This window comes from Panthera uncia, assembly GCF_023721935.1.
Source record: "Panthera uncia isolate 11264 chromosome C1 unlocalized genomic scaffold, Puncia_PCG_1.0 HiC_scaffold_3, whole genome shotgun sequence".
NCBI lineage: Eukaryota > Metazoa > Chordata > Mammalia > Carnivora > Felidae > Panthera > Panthera uncia.
In genome coordinates this window covers 18,980,954-18,994,224 of record NW_026057584.1, presented here as the reverse complement: position 1 = coordinate 18,994,224, position 13,271 = coordinate 18,980,954, and the positions used below count along the sequence as shown (strand labels likewise).

The 13,271-nt window shown below is 43.5% G+C and overlaps 1 protein-coding gene across 3 annotated transcripts in view; it reads left to right on the top strand.

Annotated features, from left to right (window-relative positions):
* Positions 1 to 6,978, top strand: part of CNOT9 (CCR4-NOT transcription complex subunit 9) — a 29,404-nt gene extending 22,426 nt beyond the window's left edge. For 2 of the 3 annotated variants that reach the window (XM_049614890.1, XM_049614892.1), the window contains exons 6-8: positions 2,117 to 2,215; positions 2,413 to 2,504; positions 4,626 to 6,978. In XM_049614890.1, coding sequence (XP_049470847.1) covers positions 2,117 to 2,215; positions 2,413 to 2,504; positions 4,626 to 4,794 — 360 coding nt within the window. In that variant the 3' untranslated portion in view covers positions 4,795 to 6,978. Of the gene's footprint in view, positions 1 to 2,116; positions 2,216 to 2,412; positions 2,505 to 3,667 lie in introns of all 3 variants that reach the window. The other variant, XM_049614891.1, reaches the window with a different exon arrangement.
* Positions 6,979 to 13,271: the final 6,293 nt, after the last annotated feature.

Sequence of the window (13,271 nt, the reverse complement as noted above, 5' to 3'; positions counted from 1 at the left end):
TCTGATTGTATCCAGTCTGATTGAAATTTATCAAGCCCTTCAGAAGAATATAAAGTTAAACACTGAATTTTTCAGTTTTCTCTGAACCCACTTCTCACCACAAATGTATATAATTCCAGGGGCACGTGGGTGGCTCGGTCAGTTAAGCATTCGGCTTCAGTTCAGGTCATGATCTTGCAGCTCATGAGTGAGCTATGCTCGGAGCCTGGAACCTGCTTCAGATTCTGTGTCTCCATCTCTTTCTGCCCCTCCCCACCCCTCAAAAATAAATAAACATAAAAAAAATTTTTTTTAAGTGTATATTCCACACATTTTTTTACGCATACTCAAGTGTATATATGCCTTGGGCTTTTGCTTACTTTGCACTTTAACTATGAATGACAGCCCCCGATTGGGTAGAAAATTCTTATCTCTCCCTATCAGAAGTATGTTGCCATAGCCCTGTTGTCTTCTGATATTGAATGTACAGTGAAATCTTGGGCCAGCAGCGTAAGTTAATCCTTTTGTTGGTGAACTTGCCTTTTCTGTGTGGATGTCTATAAGCTTCTTTTATTATTTTTAACTTCATTTGATGATTTTGTATCAATCTTTTTCTGGAAGAACATACTCCTCGTGTTTCTTGTTAGTTTTTTTAATTTTTTTTTTAACGTTTATTTTTGACACAGAGAGAGACAGAGCATGAACGGGGGAGGGTCAGAGAGAGGGAGACACAGAATCTGAAACAGGCTCCAGGCTCTGAGCTGTCAGCACAGAGCCTGATGCGGGGCTTGAACTCACGGACCGCGAGATCATGACCTGAGCCGAAGTCGGCCGCTTAACCGACTGAGCCACCCAGGTACCCCAATAATGCACTACTTTTTAAATTTCATGTCATGTGATTTTTCTCAAGGCTACTTTTCCATGTTGCTATTTTTAGCAACATCAAACCTCGGCTCCTAAAGTATGCTTAGTCACATCGAATTAATTTAATTCAATGAATATTTTATTGCTGGGTTGGATGCAAGCAGATGTAATGGTTTTAAATTTTTTTTATTTTAAACATGCAATACAGGGGCGCTTGGCTGGCTCAGTTGGAAGAGCATGCAGCTCTTGATCTCAGGGTCATGGGTTCAGACCCCACATTATGGGTAGAGATTACTTTAAAAAATAAGTAAATAGGATGCCTACATGGCTCAGTCATTAAACATCTGATTTAGGCTCATGTCATGGTCTCAACAGTTGTGAGTTTGAGCCCCGAGTCAGGCTCTGTGCTGAAGGCATGGAGCCCACTTGGGATTCTCTCTTTCCCTCTCTTTCTGCCTTTCCCTTTTGTGTGCACGCTCTTTCTCGCTCTCTCTCAAAATAAACTTTTTTTAAGAAGTAGTAGGAAAAGTTTTACTTACCTCATTTAGAAGAGATAAGGCACAGCTAAATTTCTAAATTCCTCTTGGCCCATGGAAAAACGAAAACTAGGTTTTCAAACTAGGTTTGGATCTCAACTCTACAACTTAGTGGCTTTGTCACTTGGGACCTTAACCTGACAAGTTATTGATTAGCAGTTATGCCTGGCACATAGTACATGTTAAATAACTGGAAAAGTATCTACATTTTTTAAAATTTATTTATTTTGAGAGAGAGTGTGCATGAGCAGGGGAGGGGCAGAGAGAGGGAGAGAGAGGATCCTAAGCAGGCTCTGCACTGCCAGTGCAGAGCCCGATACAGGGCTCAAACTCACAAACTGTGAGATCATGACCTTGGCCCAAACCAAGAGTTCAGATACTTAACTGACTGAGCCACTCAGGTGCCCCCATATATCTATATTTTTAAGAAATTGTTAGTTACCCAGACCTGCCCTTTTATATAAAATGTGAATAACAGTAGGACCTACCTCACAGGTTTATTGTGAAAGTAAGACAAGGCACGTTATGCCTATAGGACAAACTCTGGCACATAGTATTCAATATGGTAATGTTTATTACGAATCTTTTTAACTATGCCTATCTTGGGGAGTAAGTTGTACATAATGTCAGGGTCTCTGCTTAATTTTCTGATTCACAATTATTCCCGGGAGATGAATCAACATTTGGAAGACAAATCTGAGCAACGTTTTAGACTCTTTAATTTTGTTTTACTCCAGGTTGCCACGTTCATCCTCCAGAAGATCCTTTTAGATGACACAGGTTTGGCATATATATGTCAGACATATGAGCGTTTCTCCCACGTTGCCATGATTTTGGTGAGTTCTTTCATCTATCTCTATCCCCCTTACGGTTACTTCTGATTACACAGCTTAGTCCCTTTTGCAGTTGACATTGAACAGCATCCTGGAACCTTATATAATGATTCTTAAAACATCTGATCTCTGATGTCAACTAGAATTATTTTGTATTTTGTGTGTTTTTTCCTACCCCACACCATTTTGGGGGAAAATAGGGTAAGATGGTCCTGCAGCTATCCAAAGAGCCTTCTGCCCGTCTGCTGAAGCATGTAGTGAGATGTTACCTTCGACTCTCAGATAATCCCAGGTAACTAAACATTTACAGGATTTATGGGACTTTGGGGAAATACTCTGGTGAATGGTTGCCCTGTCTCATGGCATAGCTCTTAATATCTTTAAGGTAGGCAAGGGCTATAACTTTAAGTCAGACAGAACTTAATTAAATCCTTTTCAAATCTGAAGTGCTGAATTTAAAAATCCATCAGAGGGGGTGCCTGGGTGACTAAGTCAGTTAAGCATCTGATTCTTGGTTTCAGCTCAGGTCATGATCTCACGGTTCATGAGTTTGAGCCCCACGTCAGGCTCAGCACTGACTGTGCAGAGCCTGCTTGGGATTGGGATTCATTCTCTCTCTCTCTCTCTCTGCCCCTCCCCCATCTCTCTCTCTCTCTCTCTCTCTCTCTCTCTCTCTCTCTCTTTCTCTCTGTCTCATAAAAATAAATAAACTTTGAAATAAAATAGGGGCGCCTGGGTGGCTCAATTGGTTAAACGTCCGACTCTTGATCTCAGCTCAGGTCATGATCTCACAGTTCATGAGTTCAAGCTTCACATCAGGCTCTACGCTGATGGTGGGGAGCCTGCTTGAGATTCTGTCTCCTCTCTGCCTCTCACCTGCTTGTATGCTCGCTCACTCTCAGAATAAATAAATAAAAACTTAAAAATTCATCAGAGTTTTGGGGGTGCTTGGCTGGCTCAGTTGGTAAAGCATGCAGCTCTTGATCTCAGGGTCACGAGTTCAAGCCCCACGTTGGGCGTAGAGCTTACTTTGGGGAAAAAAAAAAAATCAGTTTTGTCTCCCCACTGTAACTCTGTACCCTCCTCTAAAATTTCAGAGAATCTAGTCAGTTTCCAGCAAACCTTATGATACATTATTCCTGTGGTTTGAGCTTTCTATTGCTGCTTCAGGTGGTCAGAAAGAGAAGTATATTTTCAAAGATCTCTTAAGAAAGGAATGGAGCCCAGAGGACTCTTGAATTACATTTTCAGTTTTCTCTTTGATTCCTGTAAAGTCCTTGAACTAATTATTTTATCTGCCTGTGTTCATAATCTTTCTGTCAGAAATCATACATTGTAGATATGATGCATTTTAGAAATGTTTGACCTTTTGCTTTGTAAATCCATAATTCATGCTGAAAGCCACTTGCTCAGGTTCTGCTAAACCACATAATGGGGCAATTTCTGTGTTCCTAGGAATGGGGATAACTCGATTTAATGTGAACGCAGCCTTCTCCCACTGAGGTTATTCAAGCCCTAGCTATTTCTTCAACCATTTTGTCCTGTTCTTCAGTGGTTCCTGTTCCCATCAGTTTGAAAATATGTTTATTTAAAATTCTACTTGTACAAAGAAACCAGACTGAACAAAAGCCGTAACTTTATTTAAAACAGCTTTATAAATCATTACCGTTTACCTGTTTAAGGTTTTCAGATTTGCTTTTTCTCTGATTATCTTTTAAAGAAAATGATACATTTAAAAGTTCATCTGATAATGTTGCCACCATTGTTTTGTTTTTACTTCTCACCTTTTATTAAACCTTTTAACTATGAAGCTGAAGCAGGGGCGCCTGGCTGGCTTGGTCAGTAGAGCATGCAACTCTCGGTCTCAGAGTCCTGCATTCAAGCCCCACATTGGGTGTAGAGCTTACTTTTAAAAAAAAGGTGGGGGGGAGAAATAAAGAAACTGAAGCAGTTTTTGGAAAGACACAAGTTTATACTGTTCAGAATTAAAGTTCATTCATTTATCATAATGAGTCAAGTCATCTCCCCTGTTCATGCACTGACTTTAGAAATGTTTCATTTACCATAACCCATCTATTTCTGTCATGAGCGTATTGACAGTATTTACTGTAATGAATCCGAAAGCAGTTGGAATTCAGGTGAACTCTTGCACCACTTCATTCCATTTTGCTTTGTCATGAAATTCCACATTGAGGCATCATTCTGAAAATATTCACAGACGACAGATCCTGGAGACCTCTGAGCCCATGCCTAATACAAGTTTTAAGGAATTTTAATGGATTAAGATACCTTGACTGAACTGCATATTCCCAGGATTCATTATGTGTGTATCTAAGACAGAACTTCTTCTCTGTCCCCCAAATGTGGGTTTATTTGCTGGTCTCCCCGGTTGGCTTGTTTGTCTCTGATGTAGGGCACGTGAAGCGCTCAGGCAGTGCCTCCCTGACCAGCTGAAGGACACGACCTTCGCCCAGGTGCTAAAAGACGACACCACCACGAAACGCTGGCTTGCACAACTGGTGAAGAACCTGCAAGAGGGCCAGGTCACCGATCCCCGGGGTATCCCCCTGCCCCCTCAGTGATCCTCCCCCGCCCCCTTCCACTGCTCCCCCAAGTAGGGGACAGGAGGGGGAACCTGCGAGGAAAACAGCTCAGGTTTTACCGCCGACCGGGAATAGACAACCTCAACGCTGAACTGCACTGGAGAAGAGGGGCAAGGTGACCCCGCTTGAGGAGTGTGGGCTGCCATCTCAGGCCGCCTCCAGGACCTGGGCTCCCTCCACTCCTCCCAGGAGATGGGCTCCTGACACAGCAGTCTGCCACCACAGCTCCAGGAGGGTGTCCACACCAGCAAATGCTGTGTCTGCAGCATGCCCGAGATGGCCCTTCTCCCCCACCTCCACCAGCCACTGGCGGGGAGGGGAGGCAGGGTGGTGGCAGCAGCACTGTAGGCATGCTGAGCGCCTGGGACCAAGCCAGGTGGCGGTTTTTTATTTTGCCTTCCTGGAAGACTCAAGATGTGTCTCTTCATCCTCTCTCTCAGTATTTGTTTACTTTGGTCTTTTGTTTTTAATGTCAGAGAGAGGTGTGTTTAGTGGACACAAGCTGTAATACTCAGCAAAACTTTGTCAATTGGCACTGTTTACAAGTCTGTTAGCTGCATAAGCTTAATAAAAAGTTGGTCTGGGCATTACATCCCCTCTAGCAGGCCAATAGCTGCATGAACTGTGGGGAGGAATGGGAAGCAGGGGATAGAGAAAGCCAAAGGACAACAGGACCCCACCTCCTCTTTCTGTTCCCTTTCTGTTCTTCCACCCCCCAGTTCCAGATGCCACAAGGACCCTAACCTTGTTTCTGGCTCCAGCTGCTAGCTTTTCCAAATCTCAGTGCTTTTCTCTTTTTTACATCCCTCGTATTAAAACTTTAACAGACGTCTTAATTCATCAGGCTGTCCTGGGAGGGTATTGTACTGGGGGAGGAGAGACAGCAGTGGACCTCACCTTGAATTCCAGTCCTTGGAGAGATTTTCTGGGTGACTTAAAGGGGAGGTGCCTGGGATCAAGATGATAGGCTACTCAATCCCGTTCTTTGCTTTAGTATGAGTTCCTGTAGCTCCATCTGTCTTCATAATTGTACTTGAAGTGGTATTAGCTGAATGAACTCATGTTATTCAGATTTAAGATGGAGGACTGGACTCTGCTTCTTCACTTAAGTCTCCCTTTTTTTTTTTTTTTTTTTTTTTTTTTTTGGACACATTCCCTATTGGTCTATGGGAATTACAGGGTTGACACTAAAATATTTCCAGCTTGTTCATATTGTGTCAGACAGTCCCCCTTCTATCTTTGGAGCTCTAGATAACTCTTCACACTCCATTGGCTTGAATCTGTAACGTGGTGTAAACCGTCTTGCTTTCCTCTAGTCCTTCCCCCTGCCAACACCTGCTTGCTGTCTCTCATCCCCATCTCCAATCACAGATGGGGTTACTAGTCAAGTCTAGAGAGAGACAAAGTATTTTCTGTCCACATCTTACACAAATGAAGGTGCCTCCAAACAAGTTGGGCCAGGAGGCGGGGGGCTGTCTGCAAGCAGCAAGCTCAGAGAAACCTTTGCAGAGACAGTTTTGCCAACATGAGGGCTCTTTCAAGCCGACTTTCACCAAGAGAGCCGGCCTTGTTAGTTGGCTTCTGTCTCTTTAGAACCGAGAAAGTAGTAATTGAGTAGCCTAGATGTAGAAAGGGTAGAATAAGCACTTATTCCCCTGCCTTCCAAAAATGAAGAGGAGAATCAGGTCAGCTCTCAGTCTCAAGCCTGAAGAGAAGAGGTCTTGGAGAAAGCAGAGAACAACATGGACCAGATAGACGTCTGGACCTCCTTCAGCCCTTAGTTTGTGATCTGGAGAGTCCAGCTAAGATATCCCTTATTTTTGCCAACTGCCTTCCTGCTGAGCCAAAGTTTCTCATTCCCCCTCCACTGAGGAAGCAGCTGAGGCCCAGGGCCTTGCTCCCTGGGAGATTCTCTTCTCTCTCCATCTTTTGGTGCGTTGGCCATGTTACTGTGCCAACAGTGTCTTAATTCCTGTTCCATCTATTCTCAGCTGGTCTTGGACCGCACACAGGAGTTGGGGGAGGGGTGGAAATGGGTATTATTCCTTGTAGTTGATCCTGATGCCTTATGTGTATAAAGAGACCCCTCCATTTTTTGTTTTCCATCCCTCTCACACCCTAACAGGATTGAAATAAAACCTGTTTCTGATTTTATAAAAATAATTTTTCCTTTAAACTGGAGACTTGATTTTGTCAATATCTAGATATCTAGGCACTCTGGTCACATGATCCTTGTCACCCCTGCCCCTACCATCTGTTCAGCTACACAAACACACTGTTGTGCCAAGAGAGCATTGATGGTTCCTTTGTGGATAGGTCCCTTGGGAAAAGTCCTGCGGATGTATCAAAGCTGTTTGGGAGGCTGGGGTGGTGCCCTTTATCTGGTAAAATATCTTCCTGAAACAGAACCTCACTCCTACCTGTAGTGGCCAGAACTTAATATGGGAGAGACTTCTATAAGTAAAGAGGTAGTGCTTGAAACATTTTATCACAGACTTGGATATTCATTTCCTTCTGAGGCTCAAGACTTAGCACACGTCTCCTTAGTTTCCATGCCTGTTTCTGGCTCTCAGTGAGATGGAGCCAGCCTCTGCTTCCAGCTTTTTTCCAAGGCACTGGGGGACCTGTGACCGAGTGGTGGAACAGGGCAAGGAGACGCACTGGCTGCCTTGAGAGCACTCTTACCTTACTGTCTGCATAGCATTCCCCTGCTCACTACCCCTGCTGCTCAAAGGCTGAGAGGCGGAGCAGATAAAGTTCTTGCTGTCAAAAGTCCAAGTAGAACATTTGGAATAGGGAAGAATAGAATGAAATGAGATTCCTGAATGCTGTGGAATTTTTAAACTATTTAAATACATTTATTTCAAAGCTGATCTAACAGCTAAGTTGAACAACAACATTAACAAACCTAATGACATACAGAACACTGCACTCTAAACCGACATTATACATACTCTCTTCAACTACACCAGAAGCATTTACCAAAACTGGTCATAGCAGACCACCAAGTCTCAAAGTTTTTCAAGAAAAAATTAGAATAATGTTCTCTGAACACAGTGGAATTAAGTTAGGAAAAAGAAAACTGGAAAGTTCCTAACTTTAAAAAGCAAGCAGTGCAGTTCTAAATGGCACAGAAGAAATCACAAACGTAATTAGAAAAAAAGATAGCCGTATCAAAACCTGTGACATGCAGGTAAAGTAATACTTAAATAAATACTACTTTAAATTCACATGTTCCAAAAGAAAGGATGAAGTGATCTAAGTTTTATGTCAAACTGGGAAAGGATAGCAAATTCAAAAAACAGTAAGATACAAAGAGCAAAAGTCAATGAAATAGAAAACGTGCAATAAAGAAAATGAAGTGGGAAGTCATTCCCTTGAAAACGTCAGTGTAATTGATAAACCCTTAATAGACCTTAGATCGGGGGGAAAAAATGTTACAAAAAGTCAGGGTGGGGGGAGCACCAGGGTGGCTCAAATATCCGACTTGATTTTGGCTCAGGTCATGATCTTGTGGTCATGAGGTCAAGTCCCCAGTCAGGCTCTGCACTGAGCAAGTGGAGCCTGCTTGGGATTCTTCCTCTCCATCCCTCCCTAACTCGTGTACACACGCTCTCTCAAAGTAAACATTTAAAAAAAAAAAAAAACTTACAAATTACATTTTGGCTTTTAAGAAAGGAAAAAGGACATCACTCCGATCTACACTCACGAATCTTCCATAAAGTTCCAGAGACTATAGAATAAGGGAACAGGTTCCCATTCACTTTTGAAGCCACCAAAATCTATCAAGGATACCACAAAGGAAAACCAGGGACTGAACTCTACTACTATGAATGTAGAAGGAAAATTCCTAGGAAAAAATAGGTCTAGCTATATATATATATATATATGCATACAAATGATAGTGCACCATACCTAATCTGGGTTTACTATAGAAGACTGATTTAACACTTGAAAACTAAATGCAATTCACATAATCAACAACTGTATAAGGAGAAAACCCACACAATTGTCTAGACAGATGAACAAAAGAATACTATGAAATTCAATACCTATTCATGGTTAAAATAACAAACTGAAAACCAGTAACAGAAGGGAACATCCTTAATAAAAGGTATCAACAAAAATCCTACAGTAAACTACTCAATGAAAAAAATACTGAAGTCCTCCTCCTGACATGATTGAGACAAAGATATCTACTCTCACGCCTCCCAAGCCTGTGTGCTAAGCCAAGAAAATAAAAGGATAGGAAAGTGGAAAAAATCTGCTGACAGCACAACTGTATACATTGATAACCCAAAAGAATCTCCAAACTCAGAATTGAATGGATTTAGCAAGGTCCTAGAATACAAAGTCAATATGCAAAAATAAAAATACATCAATTACATATTTCTAAATATAAGAAAAAAGTGGAATTTCAAAAATATAATAGGGGTGTCTGGCTGGCTCAATCAGAAGAGTATGTGACTTTTTAAGTTTATTAATTTTTGAGTAATCTCTACACCCAACATGCGGCTTACACTTTTGGGGCTTGCCCAAAATGAATAAACATTTAAGAAAATTTTTTAAAAAGGGCACCTCGGTGAGTCAGTCAATTAAGTGTCCAAGTTTGGCTCAGGTCATGGAGACACCATTTGTATTTTTTATTCTAACTTCCCTCATTTTGTCCTCTGGTTCATTTTATACCTCCTTGTTCCCCTTCCCCTTGGTTTTTCGTTTTTAGTGTCAGAATAGAGGAATGGCTACATATCCTCCAGCTTTTGACTTTATGTATCCTGGCTTTTAATTAAGTGGTCTCATATTGATGATTTTTAAAGTGGAATTTAATATTTTGAGAAGCGTTTTTGACCACGAAGAAGATGGGCTTCATTTCAGAAGTTTTAGTTAGGCTGGAAGGACTGGGGAACTGACTCTAGTCCTGAGAAGCAAGATGTTTAGGGCATCTCCCCTGTGTGTTAGAAGGGTCTGGATTTGTCTGTGTGGCAGCAGGAGAGGACAGTGTTTATGTCTCCCTCTTTGCCAGCTGCCCCTTCATTTCAATTTAGGGCTTCTGGGCCTTTCCTGGGCATGATTCCCAGAAAATCCCTCTGCTGCTGCTGCCCTGATCAAGTTTCTGGATCTGTTAATAATAGACAACAGGGGGGGAAGGGCCAGGATCATTATGGAAATAGGAACGATCAAACCACAGGGACAGTTCCTGTACCAGGGCCCCATCTGTCTGCTCCCTCCCTGGGTCTATATAGAGCATCCTGTAGCGGGCATGTCTTCTAAGCCACTGTTTGGAGCATTCTAACCTTGTGAAGGTCTCCCATGTGCCTGCCCCAAAAATGAGAACACATGATCTGAGGAACATTAGCATGAAAAAAAAAAAAAATCTGAGATCTGAACTCTCCCAGAAAATACAGGAGGAATGATAATACCCCTGACCAAACCCCCAGAAGGGAAGAAATTCGGCAGCAACTAGGTAAGGCAAATAGAAACAGGCAAACCATATATAACCCAGGAGTGTAGAAGTGAGGAATGTGAGGCAGAAGTGTGGAAAACTAAGGACGTGATGATGTTAGGGGAGTAAAAATGGGGGAGGAAGATAAGCACATAAGACAGGTCCCCCTGAAGCCTGCACCATTTAATTTGTGGTGCTCTCTTAATCTGTTTCCCTTAAATGGCCTCCCTCTTCAGCCTTCCTAGCCTGTATACTCTTCCTTTATCAAAACCTGCTCTCAGGGGTGCCAGGCTAGCTCAGTTGGAAGAGCATGTGACTCTTGATCTCAGGGCCCTGAGTTCAAGCCCCACATTGGATGTAGAAATTACATAAACAAACTTTCAAAATCAAAAACAAAAAACCTGCTCACTGGAGAATATGGAAACAGCTTATAAATTGTGGAAAAACAATAAAACGTCAGAAATTAACACCTGCCCAAACTGGAAACCCTGTTATTGTAACAGATATAGAAAACTACATAAAGAAAACGTATAGTTAGGGGTGCCTGGCTGGCTCAGTCAGTAGAGCATGTGACTCTTGATCTCAGGGTTGTGAGTTCGAGCCTCACATTGGGTGCTGAGGTTGCTTTAAAAAAATAAAATTACTGGGGCGCCTGGGTGGCTCAGTCGGTTAAGCATCTGACTTCAGCTTAGGTCATGATCTTGAAGTTTGTGAGTTTGAGCCCTACGTGGTCGTCGGGCTCTGTGCTGACAGCTCGGAGCCTGGAACCTGCTTTCAGATTCTGTGTCTCCCTCTCTCTCTGCCCCTCCCCCGCTCGTGCTCTGTCTCTCAAAAATAAACATTTTAAAAAAATTTAATAATAAAATTACTTAAAAAAAGAAAAGAAAAGAAAAAAGGGTACCTGGGTGACTCAGGTACTAAGCATCTGACTTCGGCTCAGGTCATGATCTCATGGTTCGTGAGTTTGAGTCCCACATCAGGTGAGCTCCAGCCCCACATTGGGTGAGCTCCAGCGCTGTATCAGGTAAGCCCTGCTTCTCTCTATCTGCCCCTCCTGGCATTCTCTGTCTCTCTGCCCTTCCTCACTTGCGCCCTTTCTCTCTCTCTCAGAAAAGAAAAAAAAAATGTATAGTTGAATAAGTTAGAAAGGGAAGACTGTTGTTAGCTCCCAGGACTAGAACTAGAACTCGGCCAATCATTTCAGAAGCCAGCTATGAGCATGATCCCATCACAACTCCCTCCTCCCAGAAGTAACCACGATCCTGACATTTATGGTAATCACTTAGGAGGATTTTATTTTAATGGGACTAAAGTTTTAGCTATAAATAATCACTAATGGTAGAATATTAGGCACTTGAGGGGTGTTTAGGGGAGCCATGAGAGGTAGCCAGATCTCAGCACACTTAAAATCACATCATTTCATACAGTTAGTTCCCTTTGTGCCTGTGATTAAAACACACCTCCCTGGAAAAGGATCCCCAGAAGCCTAAGTTCAGCGCTGTGCCCTGTGCCTTTAGCTGCCTGATTCCCATCCACCGGTCCAGAAAACTCCATATCCCATAGTCTTTCCAAGGCAGAGCAGAAGTAGGTCCCAGCTCACAGTGCTTGGGAGAGTGCCAGGACCTGTTTGTCTCTGACGCTGATGTGTGAGTCCAGGACATGGCCTCAACTTCTCTGGGCCTCAGTCTCTCCGTGTGAAGTATGGAGCCATAATAAAACCTTTTAAAATTTAGGGGCACCTGGGTGGCTCAGTCGATTAAGTGTCCAAGTTGGGCTCAGATCATGATCTTGTGGTGTGTGGGTTCGAGACCCGTGTCGGTCTCTGTGCTGACAGCTCAGAGCCTGGAGCCTGCTTCAGATTCTGTGCCTCACTGTCTCTCTCTCTGCCCCTCCCCCCGCTTGTGCTCTGTCTTCGTCTCTCTCTCTCTCTCTCTCTCTCTCAAAAATAAACATTAAAAAAATTTTTTTAAAAACGCATTTTAATAAAGCCTTTTACAATTCCTAAATTGGTCCCCTTGCCTCAGTGTTGGTTTCTATTTCAGCCACCTAGTCATTCACCTTGCAAGAAGCTCATTACCTTTCTTTTCCCTGTGGGTGTCTCTCCAATCTTGTGCTCCACTTTTTTGCCCTTGATTCGTACGTACCACAGGTCCATGCCATCTCTACACACATCTTTATAAACGCGCATGCATGTCCTTGCACATTGGAGGCGCTGAACAAGTGTTCATAGCATGGAAAGCACGGAAAGGAAGCATGGAAAGGAAGAACAAATGAACTGTTCAATGCATTTATGCGTGCAATTCCTTCAATGTTTAGCAAGGGCTAAACATAGTCAGAGATATTAACCTGTCCCTCGACACTCTTTTCCTCTCCTCCCTTTCTCCTCATCTTCCTCCTTTCCCATCCTATTTCTTTTTGCCTTTCCCAGTGCCACAGAGCTAGGCTGCGCGCCCCACAAGGCGGGATGCAGAGACACAGAAGCAGGCCGGTGGAGCAGACACTCTGGAAAGGAGCCAGATGAAATGAGGGCAGAGACAGCCGTTCACCATGCAGGGAGAAACTGTGCGGAATGAAAAGCAGCGATTCATGGAGCACCGCCACGCAGACACTCCTTGGGTTTCACTTTGAGAGCTACTGCAGGATTGGGGTCAGTGAGGGCTGGCATCTAGATGAAGGGCAGCCAGGCTCCTCCTCCCTTAATCCCTCTCTACCCACCCCTCCCCCAATATTCCCTCCTGATGACCTGTGTCCTGGGCCTTTAAGAGTTGGAAGGGCTGGACCAAGGAGAGAGCTCACACCTCTCCCCACCCTACTCCTTCTCTTTGGCTGCAAGTCTGCCAGTCACAGCAGCAAACTGCAGTAGAAAAGGGGAGGAAGCCAGCGGAGCAGCGAGAGGAGCACAAGAACCCAGCTGGGTTTCCTCGTCCCACAGGAGAGGGCGTCGCAGAGCTCACAGACAGGACTGCTCTCCTGCTCGCGGTAAGGGCCCCAAGGCTCTAACTAGCCTCTGCTC